The sequence below is a fragment of the Vipera berus genome (genome assembly GCF_964194415.1).
Source record: "Vipera berus genome assembly, chromosome: 3".
NCBI classification, from domain to species: Eukaryota; Metazoa; Chordata; class Lepidosauria; order Squamata; family Viperidae; genus Vipera; species Vipera berus.
In genome coordinates this window covers 61,036,827-61,052,274 of record NC_138204.1, presented here as the reverse complement: position 1 = coordinate 61,052,274, position 15,448 = coordinate 61,036,827, and the positions used below count along the sequence as shown (strand labels likewise).

Sequence of the window (15,448 nt, the reverse complement as noted above, 5' to 3'; positions counted from 1 at the left end):
CAAACCTCCCCAAACAGGAACGGAGACCTGCCGAGGTTTGGGGACGTTTGGGGAGGCGCCCAAACCTCCCCAAAGGTCGGCAGGTCTGCGCGGAGGAACGGAGACCTGCCGAGGTTTGGGGAGGTTTGGGGAGGCGCCCAAACCTCCCCAAACAGGAACGGAGACCTGCCGAGGTTTGGGGACGTTTGGGGAGGCGCCCAAACCTCCCCAAAGGTCGGCAGGTCTGCGCGGAGGAACGGAGACCTGCCGAGGTTTGGGGAGGTTTGGGGAGGCGCCCAAACCTCCCCAAACAGGAACGGAGACCTGCCGAGGTTTGGGGACGTTTGGGGAGGCGCCCAAACCTCCCCAAAGGTCGGCAGGTCTGCGCGGAGGAACGGAGACCTGCCGAGGTTTGGGGAGGTTTGGGGAGGCGCCCAAACCTCCCCAAACAGGAACGGAGACCTGCCGAGGTTTGGGGACGTTTGGGGAGGCGCCCAAACCTCCCCAAAGGTCGGCAGGTCTGCGCGGAGGAACGGAGACCTGCCGAGGTTTGGGGAGGCGCCCAAACCTCCCCAAACAGGAACAGAGACCTGCCGAGGTTTGGGGACGTTTGGGGAGGCGCCCAAACCTCCCCAAAGGTCGGCAGGTCTGCGCGGAGGAACGGAGACCTGCCGAGGTTTGGGGAGGTTTGGGGAGGCGCCCAAACCTCCCCAAACAGGAACGGAGACCTGCCGAGGTTTGGGGAGGCGCCCAAACCTCCCCAAAGGTCGGCAGGTCTGCGCGGAGGAACGGAGACCTGCCGAGGTTTGGGGAGGTTTGGGGAGGCGCCCAAACCTCCCCAAACAGGAACGGAGACCTGCCGAGGTTTGGGGAGGCGCCCAAACCTCCCCAAAGGTCGGCAGGAGGAACGGAGACCTGCCGAGGTTTGGGGAGGCGCCCAAACCTCCCCAAAGGTCGGCAGGAGGAACGGAGACCTGGGGAGGTTTGGGGAGGCGCCCAAACCTCCCCAAAGGTCGGCAGGAGGAACGGAGACCTGCCGAGGTTTGGGGAGGCGCCCAAACCTCCCCAAAGGTCGGCAGGAGGAACGGAGACCTGCCGAGGTTTGGGGAGGCGCCCAAACCTCCCCAAAGGTCGGCAGGAGGAACGGAGACCTGCCGAGGTTTGGGGAGGCGCCCAAACCTCCCCAAAGGTCGGCAGGAGGAACGGAGACCTGCCGAGGTTTGGGGAGGTTTGGGGAGGCGCCCAAACCTCCCCAAAGGTCGGCAGGAGGAACGGAGACCTGCCGACATTTGGGGAGGTTTGGGGAGGCGCCCAAACCTCCCCAAACGTCGGCAGGTCTGCGCGGAGGAACGGAGACCTGCCGAGGTTTGGGGAGGCGCCCAAACCTCCCCAAACGTCGGCAAGTCTCCGTTCCTCCGCGCCCTGCCTGCCTGCTTCTTTCCGCTGCGGAAAGAAGCAGGCAGGCAAGGCGCGGAGTTTGGGGAGGTGCGCGCGCACCTCCCCAAACCTCCCCAAACTTCGGCAGGTCTCGGACGGCGGTGGCTTGGGAGAGGTGCGGGCGATCCCGGAAGCACCAAAGCCTCGGCCGCGCACAAGTCCTCGGTAAGTTTTTTTTGTTGACTGGAGTATAAGCCGAAGTGGAATTTTTCAGCCCAAAAAGTGGGCTGAAAAATTCGGCTTATACTCAAGTATATACGGTATTAAATTTTGCTTGCTACTACAATTATTTTTCTGTTTAAGATACATACTCTTCTTAGATGATCCTGGAACTATACAATATTGGGGGAAAAGTATGGTCAGTCTGAAATTTAATGTTTTTTTTCTGGTCATATCAGATTCCGCTACCTATCTCTCAAAGGATGACCAAGAGGTCACAGGGCTGTCTAGTTTATGCTAAAGACAGAATCTGAATTTTGAAAAATGGGTAGTCTGTGAATCTGTTTGAGTTTGTTGTTCTGTTTTCTTTTAGGGTTTACCTGTACTGACTGCCATTACTATTTAGATGCATAAAACAAACTTAAAACTATACTGGTAGTTATATGAAGGAAGACTGTTTTTTAAATCATGTCTCCACCTCTTGTGCTTAGAATTAGAGCTGCCAAAGAGTCACTTTATTGGGAAGATAGGCAGTATATAAGAATGGAATGGAATGGAATCCCGGTTGCAAAAATCCAAATGACCATGAGGTCAGTTTAGCATTAGTTTTCTGTGTCTCAACTGCCAACTGTGTCTCAATGGTGGGCATCTATTTTTTTTTGTAGCCTTAGAATCACAGTTCTGATATTTTCAAAAATATGTAGAACTAATAAAGTATTTATACTCACAGGCCACCATGTCATGGATCTTCCAGCCAAGAAATAGCCTCCAATTGTTCCTCGACTGGCCCGAAGAGAAGACTAAAGAAAAAAAAATACTGAAATAAGGAAAATACTGGCTTGGATTTTAAGAAAATTGAATGATATGACATTCCGTGAAGGAAGAGGGAATTACAATTACTTTTATAAAAGATTTGAAATGCTTTATGGACTTTTTGCTACAAAATGGATAGAAATGAACTGGTGATTTTAGAATTTATTTATTAAAATGTTTGCTTAAGGAAAGAAGGTGTCAGCCTTCGCAGATAGATCAGATGAGAAACATGGCCAGATAATCTAATTCTACTTTATTGTAAAACCACATTAATAGGATCTTGCAAGTCTGAAAAGACGATGGTCATTTTTTCAGCCTAAAGGTCAATCCTGAGTCTCTTGCTCTGCCTACTATGCAGCTGTGGGCTCTGCTCCCTCTTATCTGATTGTTCCCTGGACAGCATCTCTTTGCTTGGTCTTCCAAAGTTATTCCCACATACCATTAAAGAAGGGAACTATATAATATATAATTTGGGTGAGTGAATATGGTAATTATGTTTATAACTGCTGCAAAGAAGATTGGAACTCATTTCTTTAGATATTTTTCTTTTTCTTCTGCTATCTTTCGCCTTTTTTGAATTTTTTTGTACCTTTTTTCCCAACTTTTTCTTTGTTTCTGGAATTTTTAAAAAACCTTTATAAAATCTTCTTATAATAAAATTACTTCTAAAAAAGTAAGAAATATTTAACAGAATAAGAGATTTATTCCATTCCTTCTCCTTCCCTATCCCCCAAAGTGTCTAAGTTGTGAGCCTCTCTGACCAAGGTGGTTGGCACTGGGGCTACATTTAAACATAGATGGGACAGCTCGGAGCTGAAGAAGCTTTTTGGATGAGAAGCAAAACATCTTCAAAGGATAACAAGGAAGTCCAGTTGTCTTGTGAAAAAGTATCTTTGGGACAACTATGACCTGGATGCCTGAGAATCTCCACAGACATTTCAGGCACCAGTGGGTGGGGGCGACTCAAAAAGATCAAGATGGTGTATGAAACTATGGATAAAAGCTACACTGCTTTTTTATGTGCAACTACAACTGCATAGCTCTTTTGATCTCACTGTAGATTTCTCTGGCTAAGGTGATGTTCCACAAGTGGCACAATTGAGATTTTTCTCTTTATCCTCCTTGGAGTTGGAATTTTTACTTTTTTAAAATCCCTGTTAAGTTTACTGTGGTACTAAAGACAAAAGGGATCTGGATATTGAAAATAATGGGTTGGGGGTGTCATATGCAGCTTGGAGGCTTAACCCTTGCTGTATAATTACCTTTTTTCCACAAAGAGGCTTTTCAAAAGGTATTGGCAGCACAAGTAGAAACAAAGATAGAAAAATATTTCTGGATGAAATTCTCTACAAGGAAGAAGTGCAAAGAAAATATATGGAACAAAATCATGTCTTTGTTTTACATGTTCCACCTTTTTCCTTAAACCTTGATCTATTGATTTATTTATGAGTCGTTTATATAGTCTCAACTGTATGCAACACAAAGTAGGCATGCTTCAGTACCTATTCCTTACTATGGACACTGGCATTCAAGGTTTTATCCCAGAATACAGTGAACTTCAGAGCGATACTGTCTTCAAGACTGGCACACAATACATTCATTGTGTAAGGAATTAATAAATTCACTACTATAAGTTAGCGTAGACAGACTGTGATAGATTTTATCACTTCAAAGTTTGTATACTAAATGCAAAGTTACAGAGAGAAGGTGTGCATTTATCAGATGCTGGATATGAAAGAGATGGATATGGCTGCTGATACTCTGAAGGCAGAAAGTTGGAGTGATGGATTCAGAAAAGGGCAAGGACAGTCTTTAAGTGACAGAATATCTTCTTTGCATGCAGAAGCTCTCAGGTTCAATTGCCCAGCATTTCCATATAAGGGTTGATAAGAGGACTGGAGACTAAAACATATAAGGAACGGCTGCTGGAATTGCATATGTCTAGTTTAATGAAGAGAAGGATGAGGGGGGACATGATAGCAGTGTTCCAATATCTCAGGGGCTGCCACAAAGAAGAGGGAGTCAAGCTATTCTCCAAAGTGCCCAAAGGCAAGACAAGAAGCAATGGATGGAAACTAATCAAGGAGAGAAGCAACCTAGAACTAAGGAGAAACTTCCTGACAGTTAGAACAATTAACCAGTGGAACAACCTGCCTCCAGAAGCTGTGAATGCTCCAACAATGGAAGTTTTTAAGAAGAGACTGGACAGACATTTGTCAGAAATGGTATAAGGTTTACTGCCTGAGCAGGGGGTTGGATTAGATGACCTCCAAGGTCCCTTCCAACTTTATTATTATTATTATAACCCCTACCCAAACACCTTGGAGGCTATTGTTAGTCATTGTCAGCAATAGGCTAAATGAATTAATGGGCTGATTTGGTGTAAGGCAACTTCTACTGGTCTCATCCAGGGCCAGCAACTGTTCTGAAACATACAGTTACAATTGTGATTGCTTGTATAAGGTTCTAGAGCAGGGGTGTCAAACTCGCAATGTCAAGTGACGTGTTGCAATGTATCGTCACTTTTTTTTGCCATTGCTGGCAATGGGGTGGGCGTGGTTTTGCTATGATGCATCCGGCCCACAGGCCGGCAGTTTGACACTCCTGTTCTAGAGCAACAGTGAAAATAAGGAATGCTATGGAGAATATTCAGCTATCTTTCGTATATGAGGTATCAGGAGAAATGTGTATAAATTCATCTGTGAAACTAAACAGTTGTCTATGCGATAAATAACATAAATAAAAAGCCTCCCTTTTGCAAAGAGAATGATTTCTTTCCAGCTAGGGTTTGTGTTCGGAAGGGAAAGGCATCCATCTTAATGCAGCTATCAGGCCCAAAAAACATCAGGAACAAGAAGGCTGTGACTTTCTGCAGGGCCACTGTATTTTTTTTTTAATCCCATTTATATCCCGCCCTTCTCCGAAGACTCAGGGTGGCTTACAATCTAAGAAGCACAAATCAATGTGCTTAGCAATAGCCTTCATTCTATGTATATGCCTGCTTATTAGGGCTTTCGCCCCCCCCCCAAGTGGCATTATTACAAAGTCAGCTTATTGCCCCCAACAATCTGGGTCCTCATTTTACCTACCTCGGAAGGATGGAAGGCTGAGTCAACCTTGAGCCTGGTGGGACTCGAACCTGCACTAATTGCAGGCAGCTGGTGTTACTTAAGGAGGCATTAGCCCACTGCTCCACCAAGGCTCTTTTGTCCACCTAAAGGATAACAGAACTTCCCTTGTTGCCAAAATGGCCATTCAGAGGACTTACCCATATTCCTACAGCTAGGACAAAGATGAAATAAAGGACGACAACAACAATGTCAGGAACTCCAAACGCAAAAGTCTTTTCTTCTGACTTGTCATCGAGTGGCTTAGATGGGGCTGGTGTCTGGCTCATGATTTTCGAAAAGTGTTGGCTGTTGCCTCCACAGTTCAGACTGGACTTTGGCACATTTTTCTTTATTACTTTCCCTTAATAAATATTAACAGATTTGAGAAAGCAAAAGCGTTAATGAAAGAACTAGGAAATCTATCCAAACATACCAGTTTCTGGGCATTTGACAGCCTTCAGCTTTACTGAGCCCATGATACGGATATGAGTTATGTTTCTGGTACTTCTGTAATGTGTGGATTAATTGCAGATATTTTTTTTAAACAACTAGGAAAATTGCCCACAACTCTATCTTGCCTTATGTGATAATACATTGGCATTTCTAATATGTTTTTAGCAGTTGTACAACCTCAGTTTCCAAAGCAATGTTGGAGAAATTAACATTTGGAAATGTTTAAATGGGGAATAATGAGGGGCTCAACCACGGAAATAGACCCATTCAAAACATGCTTCAGTATTTGAAATGAACCAATAAATCAACCTGCTTCATTCAAGGAAATTAAGCCACAATGTAATTTTTCTATTTTGGCTTCCCCAGACATCCCTTTTTACAGGGTTAGGATTAGCCCACTAAAAACAATGAAGAAAAATTGCACAGTTTGTACTGGAAATGAAGATAGATAGAATGCTGACAAATGAATTATTCTCAAATTCTGAAAAATATCCCCTGCCTGCCATTCAAGATGATAGCTATGTAAGGGATTGTGAAGATCCTTTGTCATGTATAGTAGCCTGGTGATGTGCAACAGTCAGATCCAAAATGGAAGGGAGACTTTGGAGTGCTCAGTGCATCTTTGGGCACCACCTTAAGCTTATTTCTGGGTTCATACAGCAGCTGAACCAGCAACTCCCCCAAAACACTGCTTTGGATACAAATAGGTGCATATTCCTACAGTGGTGCAAATGAAGCATTTCTCTTCAAATCATTAAAACAGTTCAATTTCCCGCCCCCCGCCCCCCAGACTTCTCAATTATTTTGGCAGCTGTTCCCAAAGATTTGTGCTGGCATGGTCACTTTGCTTTCCATTTATCCCAGCCTTCTTGAACTCAGAAAGTTATATTGTCTCATTGAACTTAGTGGGATTTAATTTGTAGTGAGTAAATATTAGAGGAGTAAGTTATAATGTTCCCATCCTGATAAAACAATTTCAAGAAACCTTTTAGCAACGGTGCAACAAAAAGCAGTATGCTTTAACACAGCACCATCTTGTGGGCATAAAGCAGAGAAAAGAAAGTTTAATATACAGCCAGAATTACTTTGCTCTGGTCAGTAAAACATTCATGTTTTTCTCTTGTGTTCCTGTGTCCAGAATTAATGGCTATTGGAGATGTGTTGGGGATTGTTTCCATTTAATCTTTCACAGTGTTCACAATAATAGAAGCACATTACCAGCTGTGGGAAAAACTGGCAGTTAGGGAAGAGACAATGTACAAATTCAGCAAAAATAAATGTGAGTAAGCTGAAAATGATCTCATCCTGACAGCCTACCTAGCATCAAACTGGCTTAAACCTGTCATTATTCAACTATCCACTTTTTTATTACAAGAAAATTAATCAAATGTTTAATCTTTCTCTCTTCCTCCCTCCCTCCCTCCCTCCCTCCCCCAATCTATCAGATTTTTAGTGAAATGTCTTTTAGCCATGTTATCACTTTCACTATATAAAAATCATCAAATTGATTCAGCATGTAAATAATGGCACTGCAGAACTTATCGGAAGTTCCAAAGTCAGACACAAAAATATATTCCGTTCCCTCCTCTATTTGTCTTTCACCTTTCGAAAGATTGAGGAGAAAGATACAGTTTTTTCAGACCCCCCTCTTAATATCTGAATCACAAACAAACATTCTGCACACTGTGGTCAAAAAAAGTCAAGTTGGCAGCTGCCACAGTATGATTAAAACAACACATAAGATACAGGTGAAGTCACAGTTGCCATCTTGGTGTTTGGTGTTTACTGGTATCCTGAAGACACTCCTGAATTTAATTTAATTCTAGAAATGACAGAAAAATTTAGAACACTATTCTTTCTTTTGTGGTCTTCTCATTCTGCCCTTCCAAATACATGCATCATTAGAGATACAGAAGATCAACAGAGACCCATCTAACTCATCTTCACATTCTTTGTATAATAGAAATGACCCTAAATCTCTATATCATCCTACAAATAATGCTATCAAGTAAAGTATACTACAATCCTGGAACATTTGCAACTGACCCTACCGGTTTGTTACAACGATAAAAACTTAAATACCATTCTTAAGCACAACAGAAGCATAAGAACTGTATGCTTTCTTTAAGAAATTGAAAAATCCAACCTTTCATCCTGACACTTGCTTCATCACCACCACCACCACCATCATCATCACCTGAATAGCACAGTACCTTGATCTCTTTTCCTTCCTTTGCTTGGCTGTTTTCTTCTCCGTATTATGTCTGTCTTGCATCATCTCAGTTTTGGTTCATATCAGAGTGAAAGTAAGCAATAAACTGGCCTGGGAATCCACCTTTACATTCAAAGTTATGTGCACTCCTTCCTGGCACACCCTCCTTCTCTCAGCTGGGTTTCACAACTTGATACTTGGCTGTATGGCATTTGCTTTGGCTTGCCTTATTTATCATACGGTGCTAACCTCTGTCAAAACCACCCACCCAGAAAAACTGACCATTGATCATTTCAGTCAGTGTGCTCCACCTAAGACTTTCAGCTTTGTCTGGCTGCATTTTATTTCAAAATAGTAAGAGAGCACCTTTAAAATGGAAACATTCAATATAAATGTGTTTCTACATAAACATGCAAAATAATTGAGATGGACTTAGAATTCAAAGCACGTTCAAGACATTTGTAGTATGTGTTGGCAGATGGGAGACCAGGGCCACAAATGGCCGTTAGAGAAGGGGGTTGTTGTTTTTTTGGTAGCCTGTGTGGGTATCCAAAAGACTTCTGAAATAAATTTCTGTCTCAACTCTATTATGAATTGTATTCTCCAAAGTTCCCTCCCCTGATTCAGCTCTCCATGTGTTTTGGAATTTATTAGAGTAATAGTCAGGGCTTTTTTTCACATAGAACGCTCAGAACGGAGTTCCAGCACCTTTTTTGGATGGAACTTTGTAGGTTAGGCAAGGCAGGTTGTATGACATGTGTGAGTTCCAGCACCTTTTTCTTTTACAAAAAAAGCACTGGTAATAGTCCATTTTACTAGAATAGGATTGTAACGCAATAGTTCAGAAATAAGGCCAGCATTAGAAAAGGGGAACAGAAATGAAGAAAAACACACAATCTGTTGAAGAGCAAGGAGAAAACAGTAACCTTATGCTACTGCTCTAAAATAATGCCATTTATTCTTAAATTGTTCTGTTCGTTATAAAAAAGAACATATGATTTGTGCAATAGAGTGAGAGAGAAAGAGAGAGAGAGAGAGAGATTAAGAAAATCTAATCATGCTTAAAAGAGATAATAAACAACATGGAGGGACTAGTACCCACATTACTAGTCTTATACCTCAACACAAACCGTCTACAACACAGATAGCAGTGGAAGCAAGACTTTATGTTTGTGGCTGATAAAGAGAAGAATGTGGTAGTAAAGCTATTTTACTAGCTACTGTAGAAGAAAGGCCATACAGTACATGTAACACTAATGACACAGAACCCTAATAAACTAAAATAACTAACAGAAAGGATCAGTAACTTCAGAAAAAAATGAGTTATAGACCGATACCAGTTTTAATCCAATACCAAAAGGAAAGGATAGACTTTTACATCACAGCAATCATGACTCATGACTCTGGCATTCATACAGAACTTGGGAGAATTTAAAAGAGTCTTTGTAGTGCTAGGTATTGCTTGAGAGGAATACCTACCACTAGCCTATACAAGATTTTCTCTCTATTGCCAGTGAGGAAATAGATATAAATTTCTTTTGTTTAAAAAAATTAAATTGCAAATATACAGAATTGTTTAAACAAAGAATCAGCACTCTAGCATTATCCACATATACAGAGCAGGTTTATAGGTTTGAGTTTCTGGACTGTGTGCTTGTGATAGAAAATAAAATGAAATTTTGACACTTTTTTTGTTGATTAGAAAGGTTTGTTGTTATAGAAATGGCTAGTATATACTATTGTATAAAAGTAAAAAGTTGAGTTTTTTAATGTTATTATCTTCTACTTTGCCAAAGAGAAGTCAACACCTTTTTTTTCTCTTTTCCCTTCCTACTGCACATTTTCTTTTTTCTTTTCCCTTCCCCTAGAGTTTTCATTACTTTTTATTTTTCTTTGTATCTTATATTTTGACAAAAATTAATAAAAATTTGACAAGTAAGAATTAAAGGACTGAAAATCAGGAATCTAGCAGACCATCTCTGAGTATGGAAGGCTGTGTGGAAAAGGACAATAAATATCTGGCTTACACAAAACTATAAAAGATTGAGGGAAAAACAACTGTTTCAATATTTTTTCTTCTTCTGGTACATTTAATACGAAAAACAATACAATACTATTTATACAGTGATGAGCAAGCTATAGTAGGTAAAGGTAAAGGTTCCCCCGCACATGCGTGCTAGTCGTTTCTGACTCTAGGGGCCAGCGCTCATCTCCGTTTCAAAGCCGAAGAGCCAGCACTTGTCCGAGGACATCTCCGTGGTCATGTGGCTGGCATGACTAGACGCCAAAGGTGCATGGAACGCTGTTACCTTCCCAACGCAGTGGTCCCTATTTTTCTACTTGCATTTTTACGTGCTTTCGAACTGCTAGGTTGGCAGAAGCTGGGACGAGTAACAGGCAGTAACACTCTGCTACGCGGCACTCGGGATTCGACCCGCCAAATTGCCGACCTTCTGATCGACAAGCTCAGCGTCCTAACCCACTGAGCCACCGCGTCCCTTGTGAGCAAGCTATAGGCTGCTTATTTAAATTAATTTAAAAACTGAGCAATAAGGCCTTAACTGCTGCAATCCAAAAGAACACTTGATACTCTAGTGCAGTGGTGACAAACCTATGGCATGCATGCTAGAGGCGGCACTCAGAGACCTATCTGGGGGCATGTGTGCCATTGCCCTAGCAGAGTTTGCCAGAGTAGCAAGCACATGGCGTTTGGAAATTACAGGGCAGGAAGTGAGAGAGCAAGCGGCGTTAGCCCCCTAGGGGTGCCCCAGAGTTGGCAAGAAACTGGCTCCTCCTGTTCTGGCCCCAGCCATGCTCACCCAGTCTGCTGTGACCACTGCAGCCACACCTACCCAGTGGGCCGCACACCCTACCCTCCCTGAGGGCACCACAATGCTGATGCAGCCTGGCACTTTGCGATAAGGCACTCGGTCCCTAAAAGGTTTGCCATCACTGCTCTAGGGCATGGGTGTCAAACTCGATTACATCACATGACATATCCTGATGTATCATGATGTTTTTTACCTGGGGTGGGCGTGGACTACACATGACACATCCGGCCTGCAGTCCATCAGTTTGACACCCCCGCTCTAGTGTAATACTTCAGAAATTGGTATTACAGTCAGCAAATAGCTTTTATTAGTAGAGTATAAATACAATACACACAGGTGGAAATGAAATTAGTAGCAGTATTGACTGTAGTATTCAGAAATATAATACAAAGTAGGAAGATGTACTTAAAGCCTGTTTCATAAAGCATGGAATAACATTCTATTTTCATCAGTGCCCTACAATATCTCCCAAGAGAAAGCGTACATTTTTAAACTAAAATGGAAATTCCCATACAAAACGTCTCTTAGGTATTCTCAGTGTTATGGAAAAGCTGAATCAAGAGTTAAGGTAGCCAAAAGAATATTTTTATAAGCAACTGAGACTCTGAGGAATCCTTACCTGACTCTACTGAAGCACTGCAATACACTTATCCTAATATTAACTGGGTTAGGGAGACACATTGGCAATTGTATTTGAACACATAAATGGATGATGTCGTCTTCAGATTGCCCCTGATGCATCACGAAGGTAGCATAAACTTGTTTTTTTCTGTTCCAGTTCTAAAGTGGTGTTTTCAAGCATTTCTGGCACAAACTAGGTCATACAATCTATAGCACTACATATCTAAGTGTTCCTTGGGGCTCCTTGGCTCCTATTAGTCCCTGGAAACCACTATGGTTATCCTTCCACCTAGACTCTGATTTTCAGGGCTTTCAGGGAGAATGGCAATGGGAGAATCAGGACTGACCCGCTGTGCTAAACAACTCCTCTTTCCTACTTCTCTTGCCTACACTGCCAGGCCTCAAAGCAGATACTTCAGTTATCTAAACTTAGAGGAATGTCAAGAGAAGTTGTGTATCTTGGGTGGGGAAGCATCTCTTTAGCCATTAGTAATTCTATAAAAGGTAAAGGTTCCCCTGCACATGCGTGCTAGTCGTTTCCAACTCTAGGGGCCGGTGCTCATCTCCGTTTCAAAGCCTAAGAGCCAGCGCTTGTTCTAGGACGTCTCCGTGGTCATGTGGCCGGCATGACTAGACGCCAAAGGCGCATGGAACGCTGTTACCTTCCCAACGCAGTGGTCCCTATTTTTCTACTTGCATTTTTACGTGCTTTCGAACTGCTAGGTTGGCAGAAGCTGGAACGAGTAACAGGCGCTCACTCTGTTACATGGCACTCGGGATTCGACCCGCCAAATTGCCGACCTTCTGATCGACAAGCTCAGCGTCCTAACCCACTGAGCCACCGTGTCCCTTAGTAATTCTATCTGACAATAAAATTTTACAAAATCATGGAACTGTCAAAGGGAGTGAAGTGGTATATTACTTGAATTTGTGATGGGGATTCTTTGATGAGAAACAGGATACAAATATTTTCCGTCAAATGAACAAATAAATAATTGGTACTATTGGTCTGAGGATTTATACACAGTTCCAGCCACTGAAATATATAGCTATTCTCTCAAGTGATTTCGTGTGCCTACTCATAAAGCCAGGATGTCAACAGGGTCTGTTCTTGTTTTTCTGGTTTCTCCTGGAAAGGATTTGAGTATAGCTTATGAGGAAATATGCTCCAGTCAAAATCACTTCCTGGTAAAGTACAAGAGTGAAAGAACAGCTCTGCGCGTATTATTTAATGCATTCGCCTTTTCAGCCTCAAGGAACTCATAACAGTAATTTAATATCTCTCATATATTCTTTTCCTTCTCTTCCTCCCTCCATTTCCCTCATGGATACACAGAGGCAAGTTCTATAGGTAAGCAGGGATATGAAATCTATTTCTCCAGACAAATCCAGTTCTTAAGTCCCTATACCACATTGGTTTTGATTAAGCCTAACCCTAACTTTTATATCAGGCAGAACAAAAGTAGTCTAATAGTAGTCATCATTCTGGTTATTTCTAATGAATCATCTCTAGATTGTATAGATAGTAAGCCAAAAGAACCCAAATATCTACCAAATCAGGTTCAAAAAAAGCTTAATGATGTTCTAATGTAAGATATTCCAGCCTATCTTTGAGTGGACTTTAAAACATTGTCCTTTGATGTGCTTCATTTATAGGCAGCATTGTAACTTAACTCAGAATTGCCAATTGCAAACCCCCCCCCCCAAATGTTTAACATGTCCTTGTTTGTAGCAATTCACTAGTCTTTTTCTGAACTCTGCTTTTTGGCTTTTTCAATTGTTAAAATCTGTTATGGTAAATAATAATAATAATAATAATAATAATAATAATAATAATAATAATAATAATAATAATAATAATAATAATAATAATAATAATAATAATAATAATAATAATAAAAAAAAATTGGAAGGGACCTTGGAGGTCATCTAGTCCAACCCCCTGCTAAGGCAGGAAACCCTATACCATTTCAGACAAATGGCTGTCCAGTCTCTTCTTAAAAACTTCCAGTGTTGGAGCATTCACCACTTCTGGAGACAGGTTGTTCCACTGGTTAGTTGTTCTAACTGTCAGGAAGTTTCTTCTTAGTTCTAGGTTGCTTCTCTCCTTGACTAGTTTCCATCCATTGCTTCTTGTCCTGCTTTCAGGTGCTTTGGAGAACAGCTGGGCTCCCTCTTCTTTGTGGCGGCCCCTGAGATATTGGAACACTGCTATCATGTCACCCATCACCCTTCTCTTCATTAAACTACACATACCCAATTCCAGCAACTGTTCCCTATATGTTTTAGCCTCCAGTCCCCCAATCATCTTTGTTGCTCTTCTCTGTACTCTTTCTAGAGTCTCGACATCTTTTTTACATCGTGGTGACCAAAACTGGATGCAGTATTCCAGGTGTGGCCTTACCAAGGCATTGTAAAGTGGTATTAGTACTTCACGTAATCTTGATTCTTGAGTTTATTGTTTTATTTGTACTGTAAGTGTTACATAATAAGAGGCAGGGATAAGAAGAGTTTTGCTGGATGAAGAATTCTCTATAGACAGAATGTAATCCAGAAGGCAATATTCATCTATCATCCATGATTCAGAATTCCCTATTGACTCATCCCCTTTTCATAATTCTAAATTATCAAAATGTGCTATCATTTTTAAACAACAACAACCAAAAAATCCATGTAATCTCTGATATTGTATTATGCATGGTTGTATATGTGTGAGTGTAAGTTTATACTGAACAGTGAGGATTGGAAACACGAAAGGTTTCTGATAAATCCAATCAATTATTGCACAACCTTAAGAAATAGCATGTAAACATTATTATGCTATAAAATATTCCTTTTCCTCACAGGGAAAAAAAGTGATAGTGCTGTAAATCCAATTAAAACCAAGGCATAGCCATTCTGCTCCACTCAAATCTCAAGCTTGTATGTTCACTTGGTTCTTTCTCCAGAACTTGATTTCAATTGCATAATTATCGCTTGCTTTCTCCATTGAGCAAGTGGCAGAGCAATTTAAAAATCAGAATCCCAGGCTAGATCTGAAACCAAACTACTACACTGAGCACCAGTGGGAATCATGTGGAAATTAATTCATTTAAATTTGCAGCAATTTCAAACTGAGACCAAAAGACCCCCATGTAAGGTTCTGTGCCACTTCATAGCATAGCCTTTATTACTTTTTTTCCTTCAACAACAAACTGTGTCTAACATTTTCTTCTTCTGCCCAAGATGCCACCTCATTCTCAGCATGCTTTAGAATTTTTTTTAATGGAATTGCTTTCAGCAAGCTATTTAAATTTTATCACAATATAGTACCCTTTTTCTTTTACTTTTTTAACTTTCTTCTACCACTCTCCTACCTTCTTGACTGTGCTTGCTTTCTGAAGGTAACTTTAAAGGAGAGGTTTGCATGTTTTGTTTTCCTTTCAGATTTAATTTTACCAGTTTGGCTGCAGATTAATTGAGTAATGACTGTACAATTAAAAATCAAACAGTCACTCTTTTTCTGCTCTAAGATTAAAGTAAGTTTAAGGAAGCCACATTCTACCTAGGAGAAATTTTCTATGAATTTCTCCTGGGTAGGATGTGGCTTTCTTAAACTTACCTTAATCTTAATCTAGTTTTCTATCAAATTGATGAGGAATGGATTAAAAGGCAGAGTAATGTTTGGCATATCATAGTAGTATATTTATTTCCTTGTGTTTTCTTGTCTTCTTAGTGAGTTCCAAAATGTATGGATTCCATATGCATCCCAGGGTTCATGAAGCTCTTTAATTTGGAGCACCCAAATTATGCTTAAAATGAAGACATTATTACAAGCTCTTCCTTCCACTGGT

The 15,448-nt window shown here is 41.3% G+C and overlaps 1 protein-coding gene across 5 annotated transcripts in view; it reads right to left on the bottom strand.

The window, feature by feature from the left end:
• SLC5A9 (solute carrier family 5 member 9) overlaps positions 1–8,428 on the bottom strand; it is a 51,543-nt gene extending 43,115 nt beyond the window's left edge. For 3 of the 5 annotated variants that reach the window (XM_081325873.1, XM_081325872.1, XM_081325874.1), the window contains exons 1-2: positions 5,657–5,784; positions 2,304–2,375 (exon numbers count right to left, since the gene is read on the bottom strand). In XM_081325873.1, the coding sequence (XP_081181999.1) occupies positions 2,304–2,375; positions 5,657–5,660 (76 nt within the window). In that variant the 5' untranslated portion in view covers positions 5,661–5,784. Of the gene's footprint in view, positions 1–2,303; positions 2,376–5,656; positions 5,860–8,164 lie in introns of those variants that run through there. The other 2 variants (XM_081325870.1, XM_081325871.1) reach the window with 1 other exon arrangement.
• Between the last annotated feature and the right edge of the window lie 7,020 nt (positions 8,429–15,448).